We start from the raw sequence: 18,135 nt of genomic DNA, 5'->3' as shown, positions 1-18,135 counted from the left end.
GTACCCTAAATTTAATAGGGCTGTTTATTGTGAAGCCATAAAGCTTTTGAGTGCCTAGAATTGTCATCTGTAATACATGTTGTGTGTGGTTTGCTGTGACTAGAGCAAGAGCATGACCATTAAGATCCTTTGATTCTTTCATGTGGAAGACCAAAGTACAACCAAGAACATGAAGTAAGCAGAAAGTCTACAAACACTTGCTAACCGTCACTCCTTTGTGTTGTTTTGCGAATGTATACATGCTGCAAATTAAAATGTTTCTGGGGGGAAAGTCCTGAGAATGCTCTCAACTTGCTATCAACTTGAAAAATGCATTTATTTATTTTCATATATATATATTTTAAAAAATTCTGAACATAGCCTTCACTTATCTCTGCAAATATGTATCATTACTGGTGTATGCGTTTAAGTGTTTAATTATAATTAGTGCTATTGCAGCTTGCCTATAAAGTCATGTCACTGTAACTCTGTCAGTGGCTCTGACTGCAGCCTTATGAACGTAAATGGAAACAACCCCCCCCCCCCCCACACACACACACGCACATACCACAGTGACCACATTTGCCACTGCATCCGCTTAATCTGTATATTCAATATCCATAAAAACTTCATCTCTTTCCTTATTATCATCATTCTCAAAGTAATGAACCATATTTTTCAGAAATGTAATTGGTATTAGAGAGGGATTTGGAGTGCACTAACAGAGCTTTGTCCTCTGCTTTCCATGCAAGGATCAAATCAGTGTGTTCACTAAAAAGTCCTTTGAGCGCTGTAAAGTAGAGAGACTCACACCTGGTCGATCCCACTCACCCTTCCTTTTAAGCACCTCTGTTTTTGCCATCATCATAATTCTCCATATGTTTCTTATAAGGGTAGCGGTGAGGGGCCAGTGTTAACTGCTATCATGTGCAACAAGTTGTGTTTGGTCAGTGGCTCTAGTTGGGTTAACTACCTCGACATGCACTGCTCATATCCCAAATAAGAGTCAACATGAAATCATTTAGAGATACTAACAAATACATGAAACAAATACATAATGACATCAAACAATATGAGACCACACTGAAACCTTTTTGTTTTCATATAAAACTGGAAATTAACTTTTAACAAAAGTTAACCAAACAGGTGACTGTAGACATTGACTTCCATTGTATTTTTTCCCCGTACTATCAAAGTCAATGGCTACCGTCAACTGTTTGGTTACCAACATTCTTCAAAATATTTTCTTTTGTGCACAACAGAAAAAATAAACCCATACAGGTTTGGAACAAGTGGCTGGTGAGTAAATAATGGCAGAATTTCCATTTTGGAATGAGCTATTCCTTTAAGTTCAAGTTAAATTTAAATTTCAGGATTTAAAAAAAAATTGGGTTGCACTTTATTTTACAACACGTGCACTTACATGTACTTATAGTGTACTTATAGTGTAAAATAAAGTGCTTTCTTACTGTTAAAATCTATGGCTGTTAATTTAATTAAATAGCCACAATTAATCAGATAAATGCAATCTTAATGCCGCCCAGTCTATAAAAACCAGAATGAAAAATGAAACAAACTAATCACAAAATAATATTATTTTAAACATTTAAACACACTTAAAAACACATCTTAAGTTGCCATTGACAATGCAAACACACACACACACAAATTGTATAATCTTTTTTTCCTTTCAAATTTTCTGTGGGCCCACTACCAATTTCTTGCAGCCCCCTGGGGACCTAAAAACCTCTGCTCTAAAACACCACACATGTAGCTTTCCCACTGAAGCATGCCCTGTCTGAGACCTCATGCAGAGTTCTGGACATATTTTTTGTTTGTCTGTTATGAAACATTACTATTTCACCATTTTGACCTTTTTAACGACGTGTAAAAACAGTCTTGTCAAAAACATGGCCCCCCTCTCTTGTTTTACTATGCAATTTGAATTCAAAATATTTATTTCAGTGATCTCACAGTTCGTGTCCAGGAACTTTTTACCATTTCCTTTTCTCAATTGTCTCCACAGTTGAAGCCAAGTCGATTCTCACCATATCCACTTCTGTTGGGCACTTTGAGGTGTGACAAATGAAAAGAAGAAACATTCCTATAAAAGTCACCGCCCACTGACAGTTCTCTTTTCTGTTTTTTTTTTTTTTTTTTTACAGACCCTTTTCAAGTGAAATAAAAAGTTCAACAGCTTAAACTGTATGGGCATTTCCAAAATAAAAAATGGTGGCTAAATTAACACTATAAAACCTTGTGAAAACTAGCAGATGTGAAATGACTACAAAACATGACAGGAAGTTTGACCATGAGGGCCAGAGTGTGACCTTTGTTGGGACGAAATAAGATGATCTCACGGTGGAGGGGTTGGACCATGACATCGCTGGACTGGACAGTTGTAATGTCACGGCTAATTGGGCATTTTGGGACAACTTGTCCTGCATTAATAATGTAAGCAAGAGACCTTGGCTGATGTTTAATGTAACCTCATGACCTCATGGTTGTCAGTTCTCCTGTTAGTCATAAACTGTAGTTCAGTGGTCACTCAGTAGAACTGCAGAAGATGGATTTAACTGGCCTAAGGAGCTTAAGGGATTTTGTTCGATGTGTCTGTGGGAATATGTATTTGTGATTCAGCTACACATTACCTCAGTCAGGACGAAAATGATAAAATAGACATTACATTTTTTTTCCCTTTTTTTTCAGTTTATTAGCCGTTACTAGCCACAGTTTGATGTGAAGGATGCCAAACTCATCTCATTCACATTGCAAAACAGCAAAATTATATCAGCTGGGTATTGTTGCTATATACATTTTTTATTTAAATCTGTATATATTTATTATGTTGTTTCCCCTTTATGTTATTTCAGATTACCAACATGAAATCACTATTACTCTTAGTCATCACTTTTCTTTCAGTTTTTTTTTTCTTTTCTGTTTTTGTTCTCTTTTTTTGCTCTTTTATCTCCTCCATCATGATTTTTATATCAATTGTGATTTATATTGTTTGGTACAGTCCCCTGTAACCCTGTCTGTGTGTGAAGTGATATATGAATGTTTTAATGCTGCACTAAAGGATTCAGCCCAGTTTTTAAGGCTCCCATTTGGAAAGAAAGAGCTCATGGCCAGCCAAAACACAACTTCCTCAAAACAGTTGACAAAACACAACCGGGACACATCAAATGCCCCTTCACAGAGAGATTGAGAGTGTGTGCGATAAAGTAGAAAATGGAGGGAGTTAGGTACTGCACAGAAATATTTTGAGTGAATTACACATTGACCGAGTTTAAAAAGTGCTTTAAAATGAGAGTATATATCTAATTACGGGCGACGAGAGGGTCTATCCATCATGTGTATCAATGATATCATGCACTTTATTCTCATGCAAGCCAGAGAGGCCCACCACATCAGGAAGAAGTATGTTGTCACACCAAATCTAAGAGTAAATGTGTGTGAGAAATGTGTAAATCTCTAAAGGCAGGAAATGTGTCTCAAGTGCCATTAGTTTGAGTTTTTAAGAGCTGACTGTAGATCTTTAAAGGCTTTGATGATCTGAATGCTGCACTTGGCCTCGGGTCTAAATGAGTTTATCACATGCTGAACCACAAACTTCCAACCTCACAGGTTCAAACTATGTCCAGTACTGTTAAGGCCACACACTACTGACCAGCCATACACTACCAGTAACCTGTTACGTAAGCTTCAACCATGAGGTCATGCCGGCCTTTGAGCATCTCACAGAATCACAAAAATAAAAATAAATAAATTCTGTGTTATAGAACGTTTTGTGTTTAAAAAATAATAATAATATAAATAAAGTTGAAATTATATAGAAATATACAAAATATACAATTTTAAATAAAAGAAATAAGTATTAGATGAAAAACTGTTGCCTTAGAAACTGAAAAAATCTGAAGCACTGAAATTACTAACTGGAAATAAATAAAAATAAATGAAGCCTAAAAATGACAAAAATAACAGAATGACTGAAAATACAATCAGTTTATAGTGAAAACTAAAAATATAAAAATACTATATAATAAAAACTATAATAGCATATAAATATTATTTAAATAACACTGGTATTTAGTCAAATACTAAAATATTTACCTGTGATTAATCAGTGCAGATTAGATCAATATTGCACAATATTTCAGACAAAAAAAAAAAATATATATATATATATATATATATATATATTTATGTAACTATAATTATTGATTGTTTAGCTGCTCATGCTCATGAAAGAATGTACATTTTTAGCATAATGGATTATCATTTAGTCCTGCTGATCTGCAGGTAATTAATTAGTTCTTAGAATTAGTTATTTTGATTTGCCTATTTTTACATTATAGTATTTATTTGTAAATTGTAATATGTTGTAGAGAACTGAAGGAGTTTTTTATTGGAATTAGTCAACCTCTAGTATTTGGACATTTGATTAAAGGCTGTTGCAGTGCTTTCATCCTTAAGGAAGGGCTTTGGTAAGAGCGGATGAAAGGAGATCTGTTGATGGATGTCTGGTTGAGCTGATAGATGCAGGTAGTGGGAGGATATCTCTAAACTCACTTTATAAGCTTTACCCCCTTCCTTCAACACAGTTTCAGGAGAGTTACAGGCCCCTGCTGAGCTTACCTCCAGTGAACAAGCAGGAGGTCTCTGCGGTTACGTTCTCCTGCCCCTCAAACCACAGCACAAATGGATAAACATTCCACTGGATATGTAACAGACCGTCCGGGCCTGATCAGCCCAAATTCCTCTGGGCCACACCAAATCAAACCAATAGCTTTTCCAACTGACCCAGTCAAAGCTTTCCACCCCAGTCCGACTCGGCAGACCAGTTGCATGTTTGGGTGTAGGAACACTCTCGGCTGCTGTTTTCATCACAGAGATCCCAAACATTTTCCCTGGAGGGATATTTCTATAGACATCCAGGGAAAAGGCAGGTACACAAACAGAAGATTAAAGGGGTCATTTCAGGCTGGCACATGGGTGAGTGTGATTACCTGAACAGCCTTTTACCCTAGAGAGGAGGAAAGTTTGTTCATTGCAACATGTAACTTTAAGAAATGTTCAACATTTTCAAACCATTGCAAAATAAACCGTGGTTTGGAGCATTTAACGGCCACACTTACCCACATCTCTTTGGCTTGTTTCTGCAGACACATCCATATTTCCAAACTTCTTGTAGGCTAAAGCATTTACCCAAATGTATGATGCAGTACACGGCTCACAGAAAACCTGCCAAGTTAAACAACATAACATATAATCAATCTCTGATGGTGTTACATTGCAAAATCCTAATTAATAGGCATGAAATTGTTTTTACAGCAGTATGCAAACACTGGATGTAATAAATCTGTAAGATCTAAATCTGTGGATCTACACATGCCTGCGGACATAAATACTTAAATGCATCAACAAAAGGCAGATGTGAGAGGATGATATGAATTCTGTCTTAATTATTATTAATTATTTATTATTTGTATAATTTATAATTATTATTATTATTATTATAAAAGATACCTTTCGGCAGTCTGATCTAATATTACATGATTTTTCAAAAAGGTGGTATATCCTGTATACATACAGTATGTTACTTTAGAAGAATGCTATTATGCTATTTAAACATGCACCACATAGTCTATCTATGCAATCATAATTTTAATCTAAAAAGTGATTAATAATTATGATAGACTATATTATCCAAGGATGAACTCTGCAGTAAATAAGTGTCTGTGCCCTCTTACTCACCCTGAAGCATTAGTGCATTTATCTTCCTGCCGTTCTTTTTCTTTAAGTGTCTCTCCAGGCAAAAGCCCAAGAGATGCTGCCAAGCTTTAATAAGCTTGACCAAACAATTCTGCTCATTAGCATGTGGCAATTTCCTCATGTTAATTAGCAGTTGTGAACAATGACGCCACACTGTTGCTGGCATCACCATCACGACTAAATGAACTCAGGCAAGCAAGCAATGAAAACTGTCCAGCATTCCAAAAACAACACCACAATCTAGAAGTGTGCAAAAAGGATACACCTAATGCAATTTTGTGCTGTGGCTATTATATATTATTCAAAAGATTTATACTATTTATCTTTCTTGAAGTCTCCTGCTCTGTCTTTCTCAGTCAGTTTGAGGATGAGACTCTTATTCAGTTACACACTGTCATACGCATTCATCTCTGACTGACTGATCGATCTTGAACTTGGAGACTCAAGAAAAAGCCTTCATTCCCTTTCAATCCCTTTATCTCTCTCGGGCTGTTTTATTATTATTATTATTTTTTTTTTTTAAGAATACAACCTATTATTTATCACAATTTTATTACTATTTCAATCTCATTCTGTAAACTTTTGACTCGTATGGTTCCTGGCATGAGCTGATGTGTTTCTTAAACTTAGCGCAAGATCACCACCTAGTGGCTCAACCTGATTTACTGTAGCTCATATAGGTTTTATGGGCGTTATTCAAACCAATGCATCCCTGCTACAATAAAAAGGCAATGATCTGCAGTTAACATTAGAAACAGCTTATGATAGTCTTCAGTTAAGAAAAGGTTAGTGATGGCTGGTTACTTTTGTTTCCATTTTTTTGTCCATATAGGCTATGTATACTGTATATATTCACAGTGCAGTTTAGAAAAATGTATGTGAACTCCAATATATCAGTGTTATTTTATGTCCAATTTATGATCAGTTCCTCTACAGTAGCTAGAGATTTAAGCATATGCCACTCTTATCTATCATTGGTCTGCTGGAGGTCTCAGATCTCAGTCTGCTACAGAGGACAGTCCAGATCTGGCAGCAACTGTGCTCAGAATAAATGCTGGTTGGGGGATTTCTATGACACCTAGCAAAATACAACATCTGATTATTTCACAAAATGAAAAGTAGCCACTGAGTCTGTGTTCATGCTGCATCTGCCTGTATTACTGGTCCCTGCTTTATAAATTGTTGGTATGACTTTGCCTTGCAGTCATTCTACAATTACATTACTCACCATCCTCTCATCCTAGAACAGCGAGAGGTTTTCCAGTGCCATAGCAACTATATAATGCTGCCGTGTGTGTGGATGCTGTGTGGTTGAGAGTTTCTCAATGAATCCACTCTCCTGTAATCATAGACATGGCCTACCTAGCAATTTATTTTATTTCATGGCTCCGCTCCTGAAAATTTCCTGTATTTTTTCCTTTTCTATTTTTATTACAGTGGAAAAAACCTACTTCAAAGGAACAGTCAGTAATATTTTGTTTATGTTGTGCTGTGCATCTTGAAGTTACACCAGTATTACCAGTGTCATTATAGAAATGCATAGTCAGCCATGATTCATTTATTCTCTGGAAAAAACTGAGAAAAGTCAAGTAACAGATTTACAGAGATAAAGTGATTAATAGCTGGTCACATGATCTCAACATGGTAGCCCCCAAGAAGCAAGCCGCATGTTAAAATAAAACTTTTATTCAGTTTTCTTTTTCTAACAAAAAAATAAATAATAATGAAATATAAATATTAGATGAAAAACATATACCTAAAAAATATTTAATTAAATTTCCATGGAGGAATAGCTAGCACTATGTACTTTAATGTATCTGTATCCTTCTCAGTTTAGTAGGATGAGAGTGACCTCTAGTGGAAGTGGGTACAGACAGAATAATGTGTTTGAACTAGGTGACCTTTTGTATTCACGTCATAATGACGTCAGTCAGTGTAACCCACTTTTTATGTAACTTTGACTTCCTTTATATCTATTGTGACTCAAGGAAAACGAAGCAGTTATATACATACATTAATGATATGACCACTGTTGAGTAATTTTTTCCCCTTAAACAGTTTAAAAGCATTCATTTTATGTCTGTTACTGATGATTCACACACATCTGCATGTTTAGACAAATTGAATAAATGATTAGAGATAACAAAGTACTTTCCTTGATACAGAACATGAATTGAAACATAATTAGGATGAATTAGGAGAACAGACTGAGCGCCTTAAAATTATACGGCGAGATTGGGGTTTTGAACAGCTTAATCTTACACTAAAAACATTCCAATATGATTTTTTTGTACTGAAGTAAAGAAAATAAATAAAAAAACAGCACCGACAGTAGTAAATAATTAAACTGACATTTAAAACTGACCTTAAAGTGAAAATGCATTCGGTGCATTCTGTAAAAGATTTTAATGTCTATAGATTATGTACTACATAGAAGAAACAAATTAACAAGGGTTCAGAAGGAAAACACTTTGCTTACAGCACTTCTATTTAGAGTGATGACAGAAATACAGATCTTTAAAGAGCCAATTAATATTCTCCAAGGTATCTGAATTACAAAAGTGTACAAAAGGTCTGCAGGTGTGACCTAGAACACAACAGATTTTCAGTTTGAACCTAATTCCTACTGTAGAGATAAAAATCACATAAATATACAAAAACACTGCATACTAAAAAATAGAAAGAATAGCACCTTAATGACTTGTCCAGTTAGCACAGACAAATAAAGCACCTTAACAAGCACATACACCAAAAACAATTGTGGCTTGTTTTTTTTTTTTTTTTGTTTTTTTTTTTGATTGTTTTTTTTTGAGTCTCTTATGTTCACCAAGGCTGCATCTATGATTTGTTGCAAAATAAATATTTAAAATCTCTTATGCTCACATTTATTTGATAAAAAATACAGAAAGAAAACTGTAATATTGTGAAGTATTACAAATTAAATCTTTTTTAATATAGTTTTAAATATATTTTGTTTCTGTGATACAAAGCTGAATTTTCAATATCATTACTCCAGTCTTCAATATCACATGGTCATTGAAAAATCATTATAATATGCTGATTTATTATCAATTTTGGAAACAGTTGTGCTGCTTTTTTATTTTTTTATTTATTTTATTTTATTTTTTTAACCTGTGATACTTTTGGGGGGCTCATTGACAAATACAAATAATCAAAATAGAGATGTTTTCTAACAATATGAATCTTTGTATTGTACAATATCACATCCCTGTAACACAATTAAGGTTTAAATGGCCAATCATATCAAGTCCAGTCCACTCTGAAAATGTTAGTGTGAAGCTTTTCTCTTGTAAATAGCCATTTCTATTTAAACATGACAAATGACTCCATTCTTCATAATTACTGAGTCATTACTCATTAGTAAAGGTAATTGTTTTCCACTTTAGTTTCTAATTCATCCCACACATAGAAAATAATATGTTAAAGCTGAGAAAAAATATTTTGATGTTTTGATTAATCTGCCTCTGTTTGGATCTGTATCCAGCATTAAGTGAGGTGCACACGTCACAAGTGACTTTAATTGTATAGAAAACAGCCTAGACAGTCAGCTATAAATAACTCCACAGAAAAAAAGAAAGTAAATGATGACAAAATGTACATTTTAGGTGAATTATTCCTTGAATTGGAAGACTAACATTCTTAAGAATAAAATTCTTAAAAGTCATGAATTCATTCAGATAACGGCTGTTAATAAATTGTGATGCACAAATTAACCATGGATTTACTACTCTAACTATAGTTTAACCATGGTATTTGTAAAACAGTGGTTATGTTAATCAATAAGCCAAAAAAAAATTTTTTTGTTGGGGTAATTTTGTTTGTGTTGTGAGTATTTGCAGCGAATTTCTTTGTTTGTCTTGTGAGTATTTGCATTTCTCTGTTTGTTTGTGTTAGTATTTGCATGTTTCTATTTTTGCAGGTGTTTCTTTATTTGTTTGTTTTGTGAGTAATTGCAGCGCGTTTGTAATTAAAAATCAGTTGATGCTCCCTTAAAACCTAAAATACCAAGTCGTTCCTACTTCAACATTGGCCTGGATTTTTTGGAATATTTCATTTTTCCTGATGGATATGTTTGAAGTGTATAATCCATTGGAAGGTTTGGCCATTGTTTGAGAGTATCGTGTGGTTAATGGTTCTCTCAAAATATACTCAGACCGTTCTCTATCCAAAGACAACACCTTGGATGTTTCCCTCATTGATTTTAGATTCATATATTCAAGATGAAATAAAGAGACTTTAAGGGAAAGGGAATTGGACAGATTTTAGGAAAGATTAAGCACAATGTATAAGTGAAGTGAAAGTAACATACAGCCAAGTATGGTGCCCCATACTCATACACTCTGCATTTAACCCATCCAAAGTGCACACAAACAGCAGTGAACACACACACACACATTGTGAACACATACCCAGAGCAGTGGGCAGCCATTTATGCTGCAGCACCTGGGGGTTCAGTGCCTTGCTCAAGGGCACTTCAGTCGTGGTATTGCCAGCCCAAGATCGAACCCACAATCTTAGGGTTAGGAATCAAACTCTCTAACTACTAGGCCATGACTTCCTTAGACCAACCATTAGGCCAAGTCTTTAGCTGTCATTTTTAATGATGGGTCAAAGGATCCTAAGAGTGGAAATACTGGATGTTCATTTGCCATTCCAGGATTTGAAATACGTATTAGGGAAAGAACTCCTGATAATTTAACAGTTTTTAGTTGAGCTGTTAGCTATTTTAAAGGCTCTACAATGGGTATAACAAAATAAGGTTAAAATGGCAGTAATAGGCTCAATTAGCTTATCAGCATTGGTTTCTTTGCAGTCTTCATCATCTCAAAATAGACCTGATATTGTCTATGTAATATATGAATCCCTGTAAAGAATAGACAAAACTATTAGCAAGATAGAATTAAGGCGATACTTATAGTAAAGCAGAAATTAAAGCAATTATTAGGGTTTAATATAATAAAGTCATGGCAATGGGGTGAAGAAAGTAAAAGACATCATTTAAGATTAGACAAGCAGTAAGAAAAATGAAATCAATAGGAAGAACTCTCAGAGAGCAAATTATAATATCTAGAATGAGGTTAGGTCACACTGGGCTAAATAAAACATTGTTTTTATTGAGGAATTATCCCTCAGGTTTGTGTGATTGTGGAATGGAAGATGAGTCAATGGAGCAAGTTGTCACTGCATTAAATATAAGATGCAAAGAATAAGATTAAAAGGTGAGTTAAAGAAATATGGGGTGAATGTTTTAAGTCTTAAGGATATATTAAATGAGGGGCAGACATATAAAGAAAAACTGAAAGAGTCTGGATTAATGAATAGTTTGTAGGGTGTGGGTTGGTGTGTTGTTTATTTATTTATTTATTATTGTTAAGTAAATACCAATCTCTGGTCCACACTCCAGTACAGCGGGTGGCGGTTATGCACTTTAAAAAGTAGTTGCCTTCCGCCAAAAAAAGAGAAGAAGATGATAACGGTTCTCTCGCAGAGGTTTGGGGTTTCTCCATGGGTTTCTCCTCTCTGACAGTGTGAAGCTGCTGGCAGAGAGAGAGAGAAAAAGAGAGAGACTGGAAGAGAAAGAGAAACTCAACATGGCGTCAGTGCAGGTCTGTTTTCAGCGTGAATTTTTAATCTTTATTATACACCGCTCGTTTTAAAGCGTTAAAACGAGCGGTGTATAATAACTTTACAATTGAAACCATGTCTGTGAATTAATATTGCAGGGTTACAGTTTGCTGTTGTTATACTGAATATGTATACGTTGGAGCTCTAAGATAAAAAGCATTCGCTCGTGTTTATTATAGAGGAAAGAGCTGCGTGTCATTTATTTTTAGGCACACAGACACACGGACTCATCTGCTGCATTCCTGAAGACAGGAACACTGCTTTCTTTTTTAGCCGTCACACTTTAATAGCATGAATGTGTTTATTATTAATTAATTCTAAAAGAAGATCTATTTGCTAAAAAAATAAAATAAATTGTGATATGCTATATGTTTTTTTTTTTTTTTGCGTATTTCCAAATCAGACTCTTTTGCACCCTATTACTCCCTTTAATTTGAAAATCGTTTGCCACTATCTAGTGCTGTATCGATTATGAATTATATTATATGATTATTAATTACTGAGAATATAAACTATTATTGTTCCCAAAAGTATTACGGCACTTAAGACATGCTTAAAACTAACACTGAGTAACGTAATTAAATATAAAATATTAAAATGTAATGAAATATAAAACTTGAATATGTATTTTAAGCTTAATCACAAATAGATATGTTAGAAATGTAATTATAAAAATGTTGTTTAGAATAAAATGTAAAAGTATTTGACATTGTGTGGTTGTCAATTATTAGTGAACATGTTAAAATGAACTACACCATTGGTTATTATGCTATGGTTAAAATTAACCTTGGAAACAGATGGTGGAAGGTAATTGGAAAAATACTCATTTTAATTGTGGCTTAAGTACTTTTGCTGCATATAATAATATCTTAATTGCAAATTGTTTAAGTAAAGCTGAGTAATGCTTTATTTGAAGGGGTTCTTGTATGGTAAACCACTGGTGGCAGTAATGGAGTGTCTTGTAAAACAGACATTAATTTTACCATCTGACATCATATACCTTCTTCTTTTCCTTATATCCACAGGAATTCCCAAATGCACCAGTGAAGAAGTCCATGAGGGAGAAGTCTATTGAGTGTAGATCAGTTAATAAAGAGCACAACAGTAATTTTAAGGCTGGATATGTTCCGATTGAGGAGGAGCGACTCCACAAAACAGGACTGAGGGGTCGCAAGGGCATCATTGCCATTGGCATTATCATCCTACTTTTTCTGCTTGCGCTCATCAACCTCATTGTGAGTTTATCGGTTCTTTGTTGTGTCTGTGATATTAATATGATATGATATACTCAAAAACTAGCATCAAATAATTTTGGATGCATTAAATGGATCATAAGTGAAAACAAAGCATAATATCATGAAAGATTTATATTTCAAATAAATGTTGTTTATTGAGCTTTCTATTCATCAGAGAATTCTGGAGGAAAAAAAACAGGTTTTACACAAAAAATATATTAAGCAGCACAACTGTTTTCAATATTGATCATAATAATAAATATGATAAGAAAACGTTCAGATCACTTGAGTTACATCTCTACTGCTCACTGAATACAGAGACTGTTATACATTATCTGTGTTTTATAGATAACACTGGTGATATGGACAGTGATACGGATAGGTCCTGGAGGTTGTGAAAGTATGGAGTTTCACGAGAGTGGACTGCTACGCTTCAAACAGAAGGCTGATATGGGCGTTATCCACCCTCTACACAAGAGCACAGTGGGCGGCAGGAAGGACCAGGACCTTGTCATTACTGGCAACAATAACCCAGTCAGTCAGCATAGGATCTGACTTTCTTTCAACAAGTCTGTATGCTCTGAGTGATGACATGAGAAAGTGTATTGATTTCGGTGTGCTCTGTGTGAGTTACAGGTGGTATTCCAGCAGGGCAACACCAAGCTGAGCATAGAGGAAGACAAGATGTCTATCGTCAGTGACTTGGGCATCTCCTTTACTGACCCCCGCACTCAAACGACTTTCTTCAGCACTGACTTTGACAACCATGAGTTCCACCTGCCCAAAGATGTCAAGGTTCTCAACGTGAAGAAAGCCTCTACTGAGAGAGTAAGCAAAAGTTCTCATAGTCCTAACTCATGGACTTATGAAACTTGAATAACTGAGTACAAATAAGTGAAATAGTAGTGCCTTATCACATGGCATGCATCACTTATATGTCAGGACAAATCTCACATATGAAAAGACTTTTAACATGAGATTTATGATCGTCTTAATCTAGGTCTTTTGATTAGACACACATGAGTTGTGTTTGTACCGTGACTCAGTGCCGTCCTTTGCAGATCACAAGTAACGCATCGTCTGACCTCACTATCAAAGGAGATGGTAAGGCCATTATCCGTGGCAATGAGGGAGTTTACATCATGGGCAAAAATGTGGAGTTCAGCATGGGTGGTGACATTGAGCTGAAAGCGGTAAGTAGTTAAAAGATTTAAAAAAAAATTCTTAATTTTTTAGTTGCATGTTAACTTTTTTCTCAAAAAAAAAAAAAAAAAACTAAATAAGATCATCATCCATTAAGATATCAGTAATTGCTTCAGTCTTCAGTGTTACATGATCCTTAAGTAATCATTCTAATATGTTGATTTAGTACTTATGAATAATTTCTAATTACTATCAATGCTGAAAACAGTTACGCTGTTTGCTGACCCCAAACTTTTGAATGGTAGTGTATAAACTTTTGAATGGTAGTGTGTGTATATATATAAATGTAAACATACAACCCGAATTCCGGAAAAGTTGGGACGTTTTTAAATTTTAATAAAATGAAAACTAAAGGAATTTCAAATCACATGAGCCAATATTTTATTCACAATAGAACATAGATAACGTAGCAAATGTTTAAACTGAGAAAGTTTACAATTTTATCCACTTAATTAGCTCATTTAAAATTTAATGCCTGCTACAGGTCTCAAAAAAGTTGGCACGGGGGCAACAAATGGCTAAAAAAGCAAGCAGTTTTGAAAAGATTCAGCTGGGAGAACATCTAGTGATTAATTAAGTTAATTGATATCAGGTCTGTAACATGATTAGCTATAAAAGCTTTGTATTAGAGAAGCAGAGTCTCTCAGAAGTAAAGATGGGCAGAGGCTCTCCAATCTGTGAAAGACTGCGTAAAAAATTGTGGAAAACTTTAAAAACAATGTTCCTCAACGTCAAATTGCAAAGGCTTTGCAAATCTCATCATCTACAGTGCATAACATCATCAAAAGATTCAGAGAAACTGGAGAAATCTCTGTGCGTAAGGGACAAGGCCGGAGACCTTTATTGGATGCCCGTGGTCTTCAGGCTCTCAGACGACACTGCATCACTCATCGGCATGATTGTGTCAATGACATTACTAAATGGGCCCAGCAATACTTTCAGAAACCACTGTCGGTAAACACAATCCGCCGTGCCATCAGCAGATGCCAACTAAAGCTCTATCATGCAAAAAGGAAGCCATATGTGAACATGGTCCAGAAGCGCCGTCGTGTCCTGTGGGCCAAGGCTCATTTAAAATGGACTATTTCAAAGTGGAATAGTGTTTTATGGTCAGACGAGTCCAAATTTGACATTCTTGTTGGAAATCACGGACGCCGTGTCCTCCGGGCTAAAGAGGAGGGAGACCTTCCAGCATGTTATCAGCGTTCAGTTCAAAAGCCAGCATCTCTGATGGTATGGGGGTGCATAAGTGCATACGGTATGGGCAGCTTGCATGTTTTGGAAGGCTCTGTGCTGAAATGCTGAAAGGTATATAAAGGTTTTAGAGCAACATATGCTTCCCTCCAAACAACGTCTATTTCAGGGAAGGCCTTGTTTATTTCAGCAGGACAATGCAAAACCAAATACTGCAGCTATAACAACAGCATGGCTTCGTCGTAGAAGAGTCCGGGTGCTAACCTGGCCTGCCTGCAGTCCAGATCTTTCACCTATAGAGAACATTTGGCGCATCATTAAACGAAAAATACGTCAAAGACGACCACGAACTCTTCAGCAGCTGGAAATCTATATAAGGCAAGAATGGGACCAAATTCCAACAGCAAAACTCCAGAAACTCATAGCGTCAATGCCCAGACGTCTTCAAACTGTTTTGAAAAGAAAAGGAGATGCTACACCATGGTAAACATGCCCCGTCCCAACTATTTTGAGACCTGTAGCAGAAATCAAAATTTAAGTGAGCTTATTTTGTGCATAAAATTGTAAACTTTCTCAGTTTAAACATTTGCTATGTTATCTATGTTCTATTGTGAATAAAATATTGGCTCATGTGATTTGAAAGTCTTTTAGTTTTCATTTTATTAAAATTTAAAAAACGTCCCAACTTTTCCGGAATTCGGGTTGTATAATTACGAGTGTATTAAAGTTTTTTTTTTTGTCTTTCTATTCAGGAAAACAGCATCATTCTAAATGGCTCAGTGATGTTCAGTCCTTCACGTATACCAAACTCCTCTTTAAGGGGAGACCTGTACTTTAATGAGGGTCTGGAGAGGTATAAACTTTGCATGTGTGCAGACGGCACACTATTCAAAGTGCAGGTCAAATACTCCAACATGGGCTGCCAAACATCCGACAATCCGTGTGGAGCAGCACACTAATGAAAGACGAAGGACGACCACTGGAAAACACATACACATGCTTATTAATGCCTTCTTATGAATATTAATTGTGAACTGGCAAAAGTTACAAAGATGGTAATATATATATACATTTATTTATTCATTTATATTATTTTTCCCTAAAAACTGGACAATAATTATTAGTTTATACACGCGCAATACACAAAAAACACACTATCTGGCCTAACACTCCCACCCAATAGGACAGTTTCTTCTATACTCCCATTCAGCATTATTAGAGGTCTAAGAACACACAAACACACACCTCTATGATGATGATGGCTCCCTTATAACCATAAATCCGACCCAGCACAAAGAGTACGGTTTTCATTTATGGCCGAGAGCTCCCTGTGCATTCAGTGTTTTGAAGCCTATAAGCAGCCTACTTTCAGCCTTCACTGCATGTGCTTTATATATTGAATCGTAGCAGAGTAATTGGGTCCAGTGATTTTCTGAGCAGTATTATTACACTCTTTAACTATCCCCTCCTGTCATTAATAACTATCAGATTGGCACATAAAAAGAGGGGTGTTGTTTGACTGATACAAGTTTTAAAATAGTATGTGTCATAAACCTTCTGCATTGTTCTATATGGCCAGTGGGGCTTTAGAAGACTTTTAAGAGGTGATTTAAAGGGGCCAATTTTATTTAACAGCTCAGATGTCATTAAGATTTTTTTTGGTTTTTGTTACACAAATTGTCATGATTTGGGCCTTTTGCTTTTCATTTCATTTGTAATAGTCTTCACTTATGCAGAATCAGAACAGTCAAGTGAAATAAGCAACACTTAGTATGATCCTGAAACAGTGGCGACGTATAACTTCTGGAACATATTTTCAAGGCAGTTATTATATTGTCCAATCACCTTCTCAAGAGTGCAATGGACTAAAGTGAAAATATTAATTACATGTTCAGAGGTGTTTACCAGTGTATCTTTTGATAAGATAAAAAAAGGAAACCTCTATGATATATAATTGATTTACCTGAGTGTGATATTTTGTGTAATATAACCTTCTTGACCTGGTTTGTCTGGGTATATGTGTGGTATTTATTGTTGTTTCTGAACACCGTATTATTGTGATGTCCAAACTAAAATCTTATGTTCTAAGACTGTCAGATGTGACTTTCTTTTCAACCCTATAATGGATTAGTCTGTCAACCTGAAACCAACAGATTGTCATCTGTTTTTAAACTTTCTATGGTTTTAGGTCTTTTCAGCATCGTCAGAAGGGAAGTCACAAATAATTTGAAATGAAGAGGAAAATAAATGCTTCTATTTATCAATGTTTTTGTTAATAAATGAAAATGTGGTTTTGATTGAAAAAAAAACAATGACAATGACAAATATTAGATTTGCTAACTATATTATGTGGCAACTGAGTAAAGATAATAATTAACTTGTCAATTATAAATTTTGGTCAATGATCTAGTGGCAATTCAATAATGTATCACTGCATAGTTTGTTCTTATTTATTCAATATTAAATATGATATATTTATTTGTTTATTTTATCCTTAAAATGCTTGGGAGGGAACAAACCTGAGTAAGACATTAACTCAAGTGAGTGATTGTAGAAAGATTGTTCTCTGTGTGAGTGTGTGTGGTGCCATAATGCTTTTCAGACTTCGATCTTTGGTAAGTTGAAGTTAAAGTCAAAGAATTTCTTAGTTGGTCTCAGTGTTTTGTTGGGAATTTTCCATAAGAACAGACAGAAGTTTGCCTGAGCGAGTGGAGAATTGCTACCCTAAAAGGTTAGTTTTAAACAAATCTACTATATATTCTTTTCATTCAGCTGTGAATTGTATAAGTTTTACTTGAATTTTCCCTTGAGCTTAGGCAAGTGAAGGTCTGGTGTTTAATAATTTAGACTCTCTTCAACTGTATATATGTGTGTGTGCATATTGATGTTATTGGTTTTATGGTGCAGCACTGGATTTCAGGATTTCGTCCTAACAGCTCAGTAAATAAATAAATGTGTTTTCTATCTGTATTGTACCATACAAATGTGAGTATGTCATATTTTGTCATCTGTACTTTTTCACTACTCCAATCTGTTATTTGTTGTTTATATTATTCAGCGCTGACTTGGTGTGGCAGTGTTGCTCCTCCACCTCTGGGGGACA

General features: G+C 35.2%; 1 protein-coding gene across 1 annotated transcript; it reads left to right on the top strand.

The window, feature by feature from the left end:
* The first annotated feature begins 11,348 nt into the window (after window positions 1-11,348).
* Window positions 11,349-17,617, top strand: LOC132092531 (beta-sarcoglycan-like). The gene is made up of 7 exons (XM_059498808.1): window positions 11,349-11,381; window positions 12,426-12,635; window positions 12,984-13,169; window positions 13,272-13,463; window positions 13,697-13,828; window positions 15,785-16,856; window positions 16,928-17,617. The coding sequence occupies exons 1-6, from the start codon at window positions 11,367-11,369 to the stop codon at window positions 15,989-15,991; spliced, it is 942 nt and encodes a 313-aa protein (XP_059354791.1). The 5' UTR covers window positions 11,349-11,366; the 3' UTR covers window positions 15,992-16,856; window positions 16,928-17,617.
* The last annotated feature ends 518 nt before the right edge of the window (window positions 17,618-18,135 follow it).

This window comes from Carassius carassius, chromosome 18 (genome assembly GCF_963082965.1).
Source record: "Carassius carassius chromosome 18, fCarCar2.1, whole genome shotgun sequence".
Taxonomy (NCBI): domain Eukaryota; kingdom Metazoa; phylum Chordata; class Actinopteri; order Cypriniformes; family Cyprinidae; genus Carassius; species Carassius carassius.
Note: the sequence above shows the minus strand (reverse complement) of the source record. Positions and strands in the feature narration are given on the sequence as shown.